The 14,840-nt window shown below is 44.5% G+C and overlaps 1 protein-coding gene across 1 annotated transcript; it reads right to left on the bottom strand.

Moving 5' to 3' along the window:
* Nucleotides 1-6,868: 6,868 nt before the first annotated feature.
* LOC138164754 (transmembrane protein 275-like) lies at nt 6,869-7,414 on the bottom strand. Its single transcript, XM_069092717.1, has one exon. The coding sequence runs from the start codon at nt 7,412-7,414 to the stop codon at nt 6,869-6,871; it is 546 nt and encodes a 181-aa protein (XP_068948818.1).
* Nucleotides 7,415-14,840: the final 7,426 nt, after the last annotated feature.

The following is a 14,840-nucleotide window of genomic DNA, read 5'->3' as shown; positions in this document are numbered from 1 at the left end:
TAACAATGTGTAGGACCTTACACTTGGGTTTAAACAATCCACCTCCCAAAAACAGGATGGGGGAATCATAGTCTGGCAGAAATTGGTTCAAAAAAAGTTCTGGAGGTTTGAGTGGATTGTAAATTCAATCTAAGTCATCAATGACGGTGAGGCAGCTCCAAAAGTCATTTGGATCGTGGGTTGTTTTCTTGGGAGCAGAGCTCTGTGAAGGGAGGCAGTGAAAGTACCTCTACCTCTATCATCTGCCCTGGCTGGGCCATACCTGTGGTGCTATGTCCAGTTCTGGGCCCCACATTGGAGAGGACATTCTTCAACCAAGTGTCCAAAAGAAGATGGTAAGGGCCCCAAGTCTATGGCATATCAGGGTCAGTCAGAGGATGTTTAGCCTGGAGCCAACTTGAGGGGAACATGATCATTTCATTCAAGTGTTTGAAAAAAAATTTGATGAAAAATTAGACTTGGTCTGACTGGTCTCCGGGTACAGAATCAGAGGCAATGGGTAGAAGCTGCACCCCCTCACTCCTCCCAAAAAAGTAAATTTAGGCTTGAGATCAGGAAAAAAATTTCTCAACAAGCAGAGCTAGCTCAGATATTTAAAACCCCCATATATGTGGCAAATTCATCTGCTCAGTCACTCTCATTGTTCCCATCTTGATTCAGAGAGGTGTCCATACCTCAGGAATGGAATGGATTACCTCTGGAGGCATGGTGTGCTCTCTTTCCCACTAGAGGTCTTCAAGCTGGATTCTGTGGCAAATGGGATTCTGTCCAACCGTGAAATTCTCCAATTCTGTGTGTAGCAAGTCCTCTGGGTTACTCCCCCAATTTGCATTTGAATTCATGGGTCCTGTCTCCAGAGGGTGGCTATTAACTCCTGTTCCAGGAGTAACCCAACAGTATAGCTTATGAACCCCACTGGTGTACCTCCCATGAACAATTATCCAATGGCTCTCTCAGAGAAGGAAGGACACAGGGGGAAATGCAGGAGATATAAAACAAGATGTCAGTCAGTAGACACATTTGGCTCTTAGAAAAGGCATTTACTAATATAGTGTAGTAAAAACTGAAGCATTAAAACATTCCCCTTATAAACTAAGGGCACATTCTTCCACGAGTACACACAACTTCTGTGGAAAGAACAGGCTCAAACTGAGTGCAATGATAATGAAGCATAGATGTAGGATGCATGTGTGATAAAGGCAACTCACAATTCCTGATGCTACAGGACCTGGAGATCCTTCTTTCATAAAGTTCTCATGTAGTTCCCTTTCGGTGAGTTGCTCAGTTGGGTTCCCAGAATCTGCTCCTCTCCATGGTCAGCTCTCTTCTCTGCTGCCAGGAGTCCTATTTCTCAAAGCTGCTTCCTTCCTCTCTAATCATTTCAGGGAACTGAGGATGCAAGCCATTGATTCCTCTTCTGGACTGCTTTCCTCACTTGTTACTCTGTTTCTGACTGAGATCTCAATTCCAATCTTGTGTCTGCTCCCCCAGAGGGCTATCTCATCAACTGAGCTGAATAGAACTCGAGTCATACTTTGAGACTTGTTCATCTCTTCTCCCTCTGGAATGCAAATATCCAGCACATGCTGGATTCAGTGTCTCCTACTGGTCAAGTAGTACCCCTTCAAAGCAACTTGGTGGGAGAAAAATTCCCTCCTCACCCCTTCAGGAGTCTCATTCAATAGGCAGCTCCCTACTATGCCTCCAACTCTCCACTATCACAAGTGATATGCATTTAAAACTCCCAGAATTGTGATGACTTTGCTTTCTTAGGCATCATTGTCCTTTTCTTGACTCAATCTGAGAGGCATTCACATCTCATAAAAGAATCACAGGGTGTAATACTTTGTTAACACATAAACCTCATTAGGTATGTGACTAAATTCTACAAATTTATAGTTCCTTTCTAAGTTGGTGTGGGAGTTCCTTGTCACTCCTTCCTTATGCAACAACAGAAATATCCTTTTAGCCCCTCTACATTCTCAGCTAGTAGGAAAACTAGTTTGCATTCCTTCAGTTTGCTAGTAGAGTCACTCTACTGACCCCTGACCTCCATACTTGCTGAAATCTCTGTTTCTCACTGGTGACTCCTGCTAACTCTTCTTACAATTTTCCAGTCATTTTTGTTATACTGGGGCTCTTGAGGAAACCCTTTTATAGGGATATTTTCTTCCTTCTTGGGGGTGGTTTCCCCCCTTATCTCAAGCAATGTAACATGTTTGTTCAGTTCTTTTGATTTACGCTAAGTATATTCCTTGAATTTCGACCCCTTAATGTGGGGGTTCCTCAGGGTTTTAAACTAGCTGTTTCCCCTCATACAATCTCCTTCACTTTCATAACTTCAACTATAATATCTAGCCCTGATTTCTCTTAGGAATATCAGCCCCCCCCCCCATCTCCACCTGCCCCCTGGACATCAGCACCACCAGAATTTTTCCTTATCTCCTCAAACTTAACATAACCTCAGTTGAGTTCATTATCCTTGCCCTAAGCTGGTTCCTCCTTCTGTCATAACTTTTTTCTGTGGCACCAACATTAACCCAGTCTCCCACATTCAAAATAAGGCCAAACCCAACCCTGAGTCTTTCCTTTGGCTCTTTCTTCTCCCTATATCTCATATACAGTTTTAACCACTAGAGCCTTCTGCTTACAAACACACGAATATATTCATTGTGTGTAACAGTGGATAGAAGTCCCAGCCTGTTGGTTATATAATCCACCCAATATCTGCTTAGTGGAAATGCCAAGCTCTTTGTGGTTGTCACAGAACTGGCAACATCCATCTCCTATCTCCACCTCCATCCACCATCACACTCTGTGTGGCAGTGATTATCTACATGGATTTATTGAAGTGGTCCCTTGACTCATCTTCCACCTACTAGAAAACACTGCTTATTTTTCTTGCTTAATTTTAATAGGCCCTCATCATGTGAGCTTGGCATAATGGAAAAGGGATACATGCATGGTTTCAATATATATATAGTTCTTTACTCATAGCTAAAGGAGCAGAAGGAATAAAGTCAAATATATTTAAAACAGCTACCTGATGGGCTGCAAACCTATAGCTCTTCCCAAATGGTCCAAATCACACAAGTTCCACATAAATAGTTCAAGTGCTTAGACTCAGATTGTCTCATCAGTGTCTCTTCCTTGATGCTGTCAAGCATTCCTAATAATATCCCACTTGCAGCCTCTCAGAGAGTCAATGTCTAATCCTTTGTGGGAACTGAAGATCCAAGGCACTGATTGCTCTTCTGGATGGTTTTTCCTCACTCATTACTCTGTTTCTGGCTGAGATCTCAGCTCCAACCTTGCACCTGCTCCCCCAACTGGGCTGAATAGAACTCTTGAGTGAAACCTTGAGACTTGTTCATCACTCCTCAAGGACAAACCAAAGTCATTCAGCTCTTTTGTCCTTGGGCTCTCCTCAGTCACTCTGTTCTACATAATTTTTATGCCCATTAATAGGGCCATTCATTCTTTTCTTATCTTTCTCATCAGCAGAAGCTTGGTGGGCATGTCCATCTTCTGTGGACTTATGGCATATCCCACTCATTCTCCCCTCCTTCTTTGACCCCATGGAGGAGAGCAAGGAGAGTATCCTATAGTCAGTTACTAACTCTTAGAGCCAACATCTTTGTAACGTCTCTCAGAGCCTCCCCCCCCCACTTCCCCTTCACTCCCATTGCTTCCGTCCTAGTAGAGGCCCTCAGAAGCATTCACTTGTATGACAGCTGCTATCTCCTAACTGGGCTGCTTTAATCCCCCTCTATCATTCCATCTTTCATGCCTAGCCAGATTAATCTCCTGCATATCTATGTCAGAATTCTTTCCTCAAGATCCATGCGTGACTCCCTATGGCCCAAGTTCAAACTCCTTTAACTTTCAAAGTCTTCCTCAGCTGGACACTTCACTTTGTTTCAGCCTTACCTTGAGTACTTCTTGCTATCCTCTGTACCCTCTGGACAAACTAGACTGTTCTTGGCCCTGGGACCCACCTTAGGCTTCTCTACCTCTTCTGTCTTTGCTCATGATCTATCTCCTCTGACTGGAATGCCCTCCCCTCCCCTTCTTCATCAATTGAATTTCTAACCCTTCTTTAAAACCTAGCTCAAATTCCCCCCCCTTCCAGGAGACCTGCCATAGATCTTCTTGGCTGGCAACCATCCTAAGATCTCACACAGCATTTTGTTTTGTAACTTTAATGAATTTGTTACTGAATATTGCATATTCCCACCTGTGTGCATTTGCCCAGGTCATTATCTAAGGCAGAAATACACTGGCTCTTCATCTCTGCTTGTCAAAATCCTTCTCTTCTTTTTTGGGTTCAGTTCAGATGCTACCTCTAGATACTCTAGAACCTTCCCTGATCTTGCCCACTGAAAGCGTTTGCTTCTTCGTCAGATATCCCTACAGACCTTTCTCCTGTCTCCATAGTACTCTGTCTGGAATTCCTCACTGGTATGCATAGACAGCCTTTGTCATGGCTGACAGCTAGAGGTGGGCTACCTCTATCCCTAGCCCCAATCTCCCAGAATACATTTCTGCAAGGGTGATCAATGCAGTCTTAAAATATTTGAGTATATGCACTTATAAAAATTTGTCATGTAAGAGAGAGAAAAGAGACTTGAGCATTGTGCTCATCCCAGGGAAAGAAGAGGGACTGAGAAAGTGGCAGGTGAGAGACAATATCAAGAAACTGACTTTCAAGGCCAAGGAAGGAGCGGGAGGCAAAAGGAGGTTTGCGTTAGTCAATCAGAATCCCAGAATCTCAGGGGTGGAGGGGCTGGCTCTTGGAGGCATCCAGTCCAACCTCGACCTGAACAAGAAACCCCTCTAGCACCTACCCACATCATCACCCCCGCATTGAAGACATTCAAGGAGAGAGAACCCACTGTGATCTATGGAGGAAATGCATCTAGATTTGGACAGCTCCCACTGTTACCAAGTTTCTTTCAGCCTCTGCTGGCCTCTGCAGCTGCCCTTGACTTCTGGTTCTGCCCTCTGTGACTGAGCAGAACAAAGCTGATCCCTCCTCCTCAGGACAGCCCTTCAGATACTTATCTCCTGTCCCTCCTCAAGTCTTCTCTTCCAGCTAACCATTCCTTTGGCCATTCCAGTGCTTTCTGCAGGGTATGGTGTCTAGTCCCCTCTGGTTCTCTTTCCCCTTTTTGGTGCCCTTCTCCCTCCTCCTTGCACCCTGCTGATTCCTCCCCACTCCCCATCCCTGCTTGAGAGAAGAGAGCATGAGGTCTTGGATCTGAGGAGAGAGAGAGAGAGAGAGAGAGAGAGAGAGAGAGAGAGAGAGAGTGTGTGTGTGTGTGTGTGTGTTGGATGGTTGCACTGTTCCAGGGATCAGAGCCTTAAGTCTATGGAGTCAGGTCAAGGAGGACCTATTAATGAAGGACTTTCAGGGCCCAGCCTACATTGGGAGGAGGAGGAAGGATAGATGATTTTGGGAAGGGGCAGAGACTCTTTAGGCTCCAGGAAATACAACTTCCTTGAAGGCAGGGCCCCCAGCTCTCTCTGGGCCCCAGGGTCTAATGAGCCACGAGGTTGACAGCTAAGGCCCGTAGACTCACTATGATCCGCTGACCAACCGGAGAGACACATCAATCAGTTTAGGGATTAGCAGAGAAGCTGAGAGATCCATGAACTGGCAGGTAAGATCAGCCATGGACCACACAGACCTGCCAGGGAAATCTACTGTTCAGCCTGGCAGAGCAGTAGGCCAGCAGACAATTGTGCTTTCTCCCACACAAAGCAGCCTGTAGGATTCACAGAACAGTCAATGGGATCCATGGATCTGCCTGAAAGACAGAGGGAAAACTCAAAGCTGTGACCTGTAGGTCAGCCATTCATAGACTAAGAGACCCTCCCAATCGATGGGTGGCAGGGGTTATTAGACAAAGATGAAGAGCTGAACACAAATCAATGGCCACAGAGGAATTGAACTGAGCATATCCATGGACTGTGATACAGATGGATCTATGCAGTAATTAGCAGACAGGCAGAGAAGCAGAAGGGCTCCAGACTTTGGGTGAAGCCAAGGAGGACTATAGTAGTCAGAGACCTGGATACAGTTTCTATGTGTAGACAGGACTATAGGTGCCACACTTCCTGTAGAATGGTTTCATTGGTGAAGATGGCAATGGATGGGTTGTGAGTGGATGGGTGTGACTATTTCTAGGTACACAGAAGGGTTGGATTGTGTATCTGTATGGGTTTAACTCCTTCCCAGTCTCTGAAGGGCCCCTCCTCCAGGAAGCCTCCCAGGATCCTTACTTGTTGGTAACTGTTCCCCCCCTGGGATCTCAGGCAGTCCTCACTGTGTGTCCTCCACTCTGATATATGTATCCTATAACAGCAGTTAGTCTAATTCTCTCTGCTGGTGTCATAAGATAAGAGGATCTGAGGCTGGCCACTAGTCTAATTCTACCAATTTATAGAGGAGAAAATACATTGAAAGAAAAGAGACTTGACCAAGGTCTCCTGACCCTCCATTCTGGGATCTTCCTCCCACATCAGGCTGCCTCAGAGCAATGGAAAATACTTGAAGTTTGGATGCCCATTCTCCATATTCCTCTCCCTTCACTCTCATTCTACCTTTAAGCAGAGGAAAGAGTAAGATCAAGTAAGAGAGCTCACTTTATAGAGACTCAGAGAAGGACAGGTAGTAAATAGCAGAGTCAAGACTAAAAGTCAGGTCATCTGGTTCCTAAATAGTCCTAAACCACTAAACCACATAGTCCCTCCTTTTTTCTTTCTGGGATTTCCAGGGCACTTCACCTATCACCCTTGAGACCCTTGGAGGGTCCTGAGGTGGATTCTGTACATGATTTTCTGGTATGTCCCACAGGGTGGCCCCTTAGGAGGTGGAAAGCTCCTGCGGCAGGTTCAGCTGAACTCCCTCTGCCCCCGAGGCATAGCTGGCTCCCGCTGGGCCTTCAGACTCCATAGTGAAGAGGCGGCAGGTCCGAGGACCCCCATCAGGGCCAGGGCTGGAGCGGCGGGAGGAGGCAGGGGATGGAATAGGGCTCAGCTGCACGGCTGTTGTGTCTTGGACTGTGTGTTCACTGGTCTCCATCTCAAATGTGGCACGGCCTACCTGACCGGGGCCTGGCCTCTTGCCTGCCTTGGCATGACGAGTGCCTGGAGCAGGGGGCCTCCGGCTACAAATGCAGCAGGCGCCAAAGAAGCCTAGAGCCAGGACGAGCAGGACTGGCCCAATGATGATGGGTGGGTTGTAGCCTGGCAGGAAGGTGGCAAAGGCACCCACCAGGGTGATGTTGATGCCTGCGAGCATGATGCAGAGGCCACAGGCACAGCAAAGCGCAGGGGAGGGGAGGCCAGCCGGGCGAGCTTTCCTCAGGGCACTGGGTGCCTGGCTTCCCAAGCTCTTCTCCCCAGCCATTGTCCTGGGGCCACCACTCAGGCATCAAGGCTTTTCCTGCCCTTCCAAGGCCAGGGGTTGGGCTGCTCCTGCAAGGAGACAGGGAAAATTATAGAACCACACAATTTAAAGCTGGCAGGAATCTCAGAGACCATCTGGATGAGAGTTCCCTAATCTTTTTTACATCATCGATGCTTTTCATGGCAAAGTCTGTTCTCAGCATAACATTTTTAAATACATAAAATATAATACCTAGGATTAGGAAGGAAACCAATCATATTGAAATATAGTTATCAAAATATATTAAAAAAAAACAAGTTTGTGGACCATAGGTTTTTAAATTCCTGATCTTAACCAAACTCCCCACTTTATAGAGGAGGAAACTGAGGCTTGGAGAGAAGGAAGAGACTTGCCCAAGGTCACACAGTAAGTCTAATGAGGAGAATGACTGATGAGAGCCCAGTCATAGGTGCATGTATATTTGGTGGAAGTGATGTCAGGAGGGTCTGGCCCTCCACTTCAGAGTCTCTTCAGGTATTTGGTGGCTGTCTTTTTGGTTTGGTTACTGGGTGGTGAATAGGGACCCTCCTTGTATTTGGGTGGGCTGATGGGCTAGAACTGAGAATGTATACCAAAGGCTCTGCTGGAACCCTGTCTGCCCTCTGCACTTCAGAGAGTCCTTACACCTCTGTGGTGGGCACAAAGGAAGAGAAAGGGAACCGGTGTTGGCAACAACTGCCAGCCCTCTTCACCATGCAGTGAGCAGACCTTTGCTCAATAGCTGCTCATGCCCTGAAGTGCATGGCTGGGCTGTTCCACTTGTCACCACACACTTCCAAAAGTGGAGTCACCAAATCACAGGAGCTTCTGGGACTATGCCCTTATTTTTCAACTTCTCCCTTGCATAAGTAAGTAAATCACAAAAACAATGACCACAACAATACTTTGTTTTTTTTTTAAGCAATCGGGGGTTAAGTAACTTGCTGAAGGTTACACAGCCAGTTATTTCTGGGTGTGGTGCTGAGTATCTGAGGCTGGATTTGATCCAGGTCACCCTACACTGGAGCCGGTGCTCTTACTCACTGAGCCACCTGGCCACCCCTAAGCAATTAGGGTTAAGTAACTTGCTCAAGGTTACACAGCCAGGTGTTTCTGGGTGGGTGCTAAGTGTTGGAGCCCGGATTCGATCCCCAGGTCATCTCGACACTGGAGCCAGTGCTCTTACTCGCTGTGCTAGTGGCCGCCCCAATACATTTTTTTAAGAGTGAGGAAAGCAAGGCAATTGGAGTTAGGTGACTTGACTAAGGTCATACAGCTAGTTAAGTGTCAAGTGTCTGAGGCTGGATTTGAACTAAGGTCCTCCTGGCTTCAGGGCCAGTGCTCTATTCACCGGGCCACCTAGCTTCCCCCGACAAAAATAAGTTTTTTTTTAAACCCAGAAAAATGTTTTTGAAATAAGCAGACTTTATCACTTTATCAAGTAATAATAAAGGTTGATAACAGGTGCATACTATCAGATTTCTTGAGTGTGTATAAAGTGGTTAACTCAGAATAAAGCCTAGGAAATAATTAAGATATGAGGATAGAATCAAAAGTCTCTTCATGGGCGATAGCCACATGAATTCGGCGAACAATAAATATATCAACAAAAAGGAGGTTAAGAAATGATGGAATGGTAAAGATTTGTTGGTGGAAATTAGAGTTTATGATAGATATTCAGGACCAGATCTACCTGAATTACCAGAGATTTCAGAAGGATTAGTCTTAAGAAAGCCCACATTAGTAATTAATGTAGATTATAGAAGGAGATGAGAGAGACTGGAAGACAGCATCGAAGACCATAAAAATTGAGCACCACAAAGACATGACATGATGACGAGAATTCTATCTCCTTAAGCTTGTTATCTTTCATGGACAGATGACAAATCCCCATCTTATAAATACAGAGTGCCAAATGTCCCGGAGAGCTCAGTCAATAAACCAGACCATTAATACAGATTAAGTGGTTTGTTCACTATCACCTAGATATAACAAGCCTAGATGGGATACTAGTACTTTTATTCAACTATACAAAGTTATTTTGTTCATTTGTGCAATTCAGTCATTAGAATATTGAATGTAAAGAAATAATAGCAAGATATCAGCTTGTTTCAGGATTATGTCTACCTGAATTCCATTGGAAAAGATGGCGGAAAGATAATAATAATAATGACATTAATGGTGATGATGATGACCTTTGACTCTTTGCTATCTCCCATTCTCCTATCCCCACATCCCACCAAAGTTTATCAATTTTAACTTTATAACATCTCTTGAATATGCCCTTTTCTCTCATCTGACACTGCTGCCATCTTGGTGTGGGCCCTCATCACCTCCCACCTGGATTATTGGAATTGCTTGCTGGTTCATCTACTTGCCATAAATTTCTTTCCCACTTTAGTCCATCATCCATCTAGTCATCAAAGTGCAGGTTCAGCCACATCCCTAACGTGCAGGTCCAACCATGTCACTCTGCTACCCAACAAAATCCAGTGGTCCCCAAATATAAAATTCTCTACTTGACATTCAAAGTCCTTCCTAGCCTAACCCCCCATTTCCTTTCCAGTCTTTTTATATCTTACCACCACCCTCCCCAGCTCCCATGTACACTGCCATCCAGTGACCCTGGTCTCCTTGTTAGTCCTTGAACAAGACACTCCATCTCTTGGCTCCAGACATTTTCTTTGACTGTCCCCCATGCCTGGAATGCTCTCCCTCCTCATCACCACCTCCTGGCTTTCTTCAAGTCTCAGTTAAACCCTACCTTCTACAGGAAGACTTTCCCAATACCTTTTAATTCTAATGCCTTCTCTTTCTGGGTTACTTCTTATTTATCCTGTATATAATTATATACAGTTGCTTGTATGTTGTTTCCCCCATTAGACTATGAGTTTCTCAAGGCTAGGGTCAGGTTTTTTTTCAGTCAGCATTAAGTGACTGTAATGTAATGCCAAGGAAAGGCAACTTCCCAAGGTTCAGAATACCAGCATAGGTGCTCTCCATTTTATTCAGTGACAAACCAAGAACAGAGAAGGTCAAAACATGACATCATTCCAAATACAGCATTTACTAAGTGTGATTAAATAATCTCCAAGCACTACCCCACCCCAGGTCCTTCCAATCATTCAATCAATTACAAAGTCTCTGTTCTAAATACTTCTCCACCCCTAGGCTATACCTTAATTAAGTCCACCACAAAGCCCCTCTTCTCAAATGGAGATTAGTTTCCAAACATAAGGTCAAAAGTTCCCCACCCCTGGATCACAATTGAATCTACCCCAGAGTTACATCAAGTTTAAACATAGCACTTAATACCCAAATGGAGGTCTTTTCTTCATCTTGACAAGAGGCGAGTTCTCAGCAATCTTAGTTCCTGGGGAGACAAGGCTTAGCAAGGCCATAAGATACATTGCCAATCCCTTCATGAATTTATCCTCTGTCTGTAGAACAGTCCTAGAACCCCTGAACACATTAGCAAAGCCCTCTCCCAGGATTTCTGTAAACATACAACAAGAAAATCCTTCTTCAGGGCTTCTGAACCAACAGAAAGGCTCCCAGACCCCTGCAACAACAGCACTGTCCTTCACCAGTGGACAGTATTCACTCTGTCTGCAGGACAGTCTCCAGACCCCTGCAACAACAGCACTGTCCTTCACCAGTGGACAGTATTCACTCTCTGTCTGCAGGACAGTCTCAGGGCTTCTTAACCAAATGCCAGGTTCCAGGACTTTTTCAACAGGACAGTCTTTCACCAGTGGACAAATCTGGCAAAATAACATCAAAACAGACAGACAAAGTACCAGCAAAACAGCCATGTCTCCTCAGTCCTTGGCAGCTCAGGGGGCAGGTCTCAAAAGTCCAGGGCAATTCAAAGCGGCCACCAGCAATTCTCTTAGTCTCTCTCTCTCCACGAGGTGCTGCTTCCAAAAAGATCTTCCGCCTCTCTCTTGTCTCTCCAAATCTACGTCACCAGCTCCTCCCAGTTCAGGACTTTCTTTTCACATCAAAAAGTCCATCCCACAGGTGGGATTAACAAGCTCTGGGTTTTAACACAATCAATTTGAAAACCAAGCCAATACAGGGGAATCTTTAATTGCCATTACTATCACAGTGACTTGCCCAGGGTCATACTGTCAGTAAGTTTCTAAGGTCAGATTTGAACTCGGGTTCTCCTGACTCCAAGGCTGGTGCTTTATCCCCTGTGCCACCTAGCTGTCCCCAGGGTCAGTCTTTTGCCTTTCTTCATGTTACCAGCTCTTAGCATGTGCTTGGCACAAGTAGGTACTTAATAAGTATTGATTTACTGAATGATGATGTTTGATAATTTATTTTAAACCCCCTCATACCAGGCTCCAACTTTCCTTCCATTTATTGCAATCTATATAGTTCAATCAAATTGGTCTTTTTTCTGTTCCTTACACACAACATCAATTCCCCATGTTGACAATGCTTTTCCTCCTCATTTTGCCCTTTACAATCCCTATTTTCCTTCGAAACTCAGCTCAAGAGCCATCTCTGCTCTCAGAGGCTATTTCAAGATTCCTCCACGTGCTAGTGCCTTCTGCCACGACATTGTCTCGCCTACAGGTTGTGTAGGACATTTTCCCCTCTGAGGTGCCACCCAGTGCTGGCAGAAACTCTGCCTGGACCAGCTGAATCTCCAGGTGGCTTTTACTTGACATCCCAAGACATGAAAGGCAGTGTGGTATAGTGGATAGAGAACTAGTCTTCTGAGGAAGTTCAAATCCTCTCTCTAATGTAGGTTGCCTAAAATCCCACCTTCCACAGCAAGCCTTTCCCATTCCCCTTAATGCTAGTACCTTCTTCAGTTAAGGCCAGCTGATTGTCTCCAATTCATCCTGTCTATGTCTTGGCTGTACATGGTTGTTTGTATGTTGTCTCCCCCATTAGCCTGTGAGCTTTTTGAGTGGTAGGGACTCTACCTTTCTTTGCATCCCCAGTTCTTAGCCCAGTTTTCTGTTATTTTCCAATTATGTTTAACTCTTCAAGACTCCATTTTGGTTTTTCTTGGCAAAGCTCATTTTATAGATGAGGAAACTGAGGCAAGTGGGATTAAGTGACTTACCCAGGGTCACACAGCTAATAAGAATCTGAGGCCAGATTTTAATTCAGTCTTCTTGGACTCCAGGACTAGTGCTTTACCCACTGCAACACTTAGCTGCCCCTTAGCCCAGTTAGGCACCTAATAAATGTTTTCTGACCGACTGGCTATGTGACTTTGGGCATATCACTTAATCATTCAGTAACCCAGGCAAGTCTTTAAGACAATACATTGCTGAGATCAGCTGCATTGACTGAGGAAATTCAGAGCTCCCTATATTGATGACTCCCCGCCCCCCAGGTGTGTATATATTTTTATATGTTCATGTAGTTTTTTCATTCCAGTAACTCCCTGAGCACAGGGACAATTTCACTTTTGTCTCTGAATTCCTGCTGCTCATTTTAGTGCCTGGCACATCAGAGGTGGTATTTGAACCCAGATTTTTCTGATTACAAATCCAGTGCTATGGGCAGCTAGAGAAATGAACAGGGTTTCCTTATACTTTTTCTAGGCTTTTTCTTTCTGAAACCTGCTTTCTCTTTTTTTTTTTTATGACCGCCTGTCTCCACACTCTCCAGACCATAAGAGCATTTTTCTGAGGTTTATTAATGCAACGATATACCCCAGTGAGACTTCAAAAAAAAGAAAAACCCAAAAGGTCAAAAGGAACAAAAAAGACAGAGGTATTGAAATGTAAAGGTAAAGAACTTCAGAAGCAAGAGAAAGAATCTCATGCCTTAGAAAGAATCTGAGGCTCCAAATAGCTCAATTGCCTGTAAAGAAGCCAGGAGAGACAATACAGTCACCTCTGAGTCACAGACTGCATTCATGCTTTTTCCCCTGGATTTTCCCTGGCCTCAGATTCCAAAGGCAGACTGGAAAGCGTAACTGGCTGAATCAGAACTGCTTATCATAAGCCTATGAAGACTCTCTAGCTAATAATGGCCCCAAAGCAAGAAGGATTGTCAAAGAGGGGACACTTGCTCTCTCCCACCTCCTGCTTGGAGGTGACAAACCTAAGAGCTAACATTTTAAGGATTCTCTTAAAAAGAGAAGCTTCTGCTGATCTTAGATTGACTCATTGCCCTAGCTAGAAGAGCACTGTAACACTCTGCCTGAAAAGAGTACTTTAGTTGAAGAGAGCACAGTACCACCCAGCCAAGACAGTACCTGTAGGTGGGTGAAAGACTGCATGGTGCTTAGCAGCTGTCCAGGGAAGCTATCAGATCACCTAAGTGGTTAGAGCATTGAACTTCAAGTCAGCAAGACCTGAGTTCAAATCTAGCCTCAGATACTTATTTGTGTGAACCCAGGCAAGTCTCAACCTCTGTTTGCCTCAGTTTCCTCAACTGTAAAATGGAAATAACAATAGTACCTATCTCTCAGGGTTGTTGTAAGGACTAAGCGAGATAATATTTATAAAACTCTTTGCAAACCTTGTGGTACTATATAAATATTAGCTATTATTATTAGTATTATTATAATCATCATCAACTCTTTCAGTGGAGATGCCATGCCCTTGAGAAGGACCCTGTAGCTAATGAGCTTCCTGGTATAGGTCCAGCAGCAACTGTACTTATTTGCCAAACATCCTGTTCATCGTGATGCAAAAGCAGCTGCCCAATGGCAAATGTCCTTCTTGGCCCCAACCAGCAGTTGCTTTTCCCAGCAGCTGAGCAAACTCTCCCCCTTTTAGCTCAGCAGTAGATTGACCCTGGAGGGAGCAAGCCCAGCTGAGTAATGGGGTGATTTTTTCCCCACTAATACTATACCCCATAGCAAACTTCATGAGGACTCTCCAGAGAAAGATGGGACATAAAAATGGATGTTTTAAAGGTAGAACTTATGATTCCCTATACATGTCCTTTACTACAATTATACTTTATTAAATTAAAAAAATAAATTTTATTAATGTTTTTTGTTTCTTACATCACCATAGTATCTCATGTATCTCTCTCCTTCTCCTTCCCTGAGAGCCATCCCATATGACAAATAGTAGTTCTTAAGACAGGGAGAAAAAGTCAGCACAACTGATCAACATATTGAGAAAGTCTGAAAACATGTACAATGTATAAACAACTATGGACTTTTGTAGCTGCAACCACATGGGCATCCCCAGAATGGCTGCTAGCATAGGTTCTTAAATCTGCTTTACTAGGAAAGATAGCTGTTCAAGGGGTCAACAATCCTTAATTACATTCACTAGTTCAGGGGAAAAGTCAGCACCTTGAACTTCAAAGAAAATACAATAGAGAAAATACAAGTAGAGAAATAAAGACCAACAGACAGGGCTCTGACTCCCTTTATATACATCCCTGGATCAAGAGAACCTTTACATCTGGGCAG

The sequence above is a fragment of the Petaurus breviceps genome, unplaced genomic scaffold (assembly GCF_028583685.1).
Source record: "Petaurus breviceps papuanus isolate PSGF00001 unplaced genomic scaffold, PetGlider_PUasm1.0 207, whole genome shotgun sequence".
Lineage (NCBI taxonomy): Eukaryota > Metazoa > Chordata > Mammalia > Diprotodontia > Petauridae > Petaurus > Petaurus breviceps.
Note: the sequence above shows the minus strand (reverse complement) of the source record. Positions and strands in the feature narration are given on the sequence as shown.

Coding starts and splice junctions, on each gene's coding strand:
- LOC138164754 (XM_069092717.1), bottom strand. CDS start 7,414: ATGGCTGGGGAGAAGAGCTTGGGAAGCCAGGCACCCAGTGCCCTGAGG.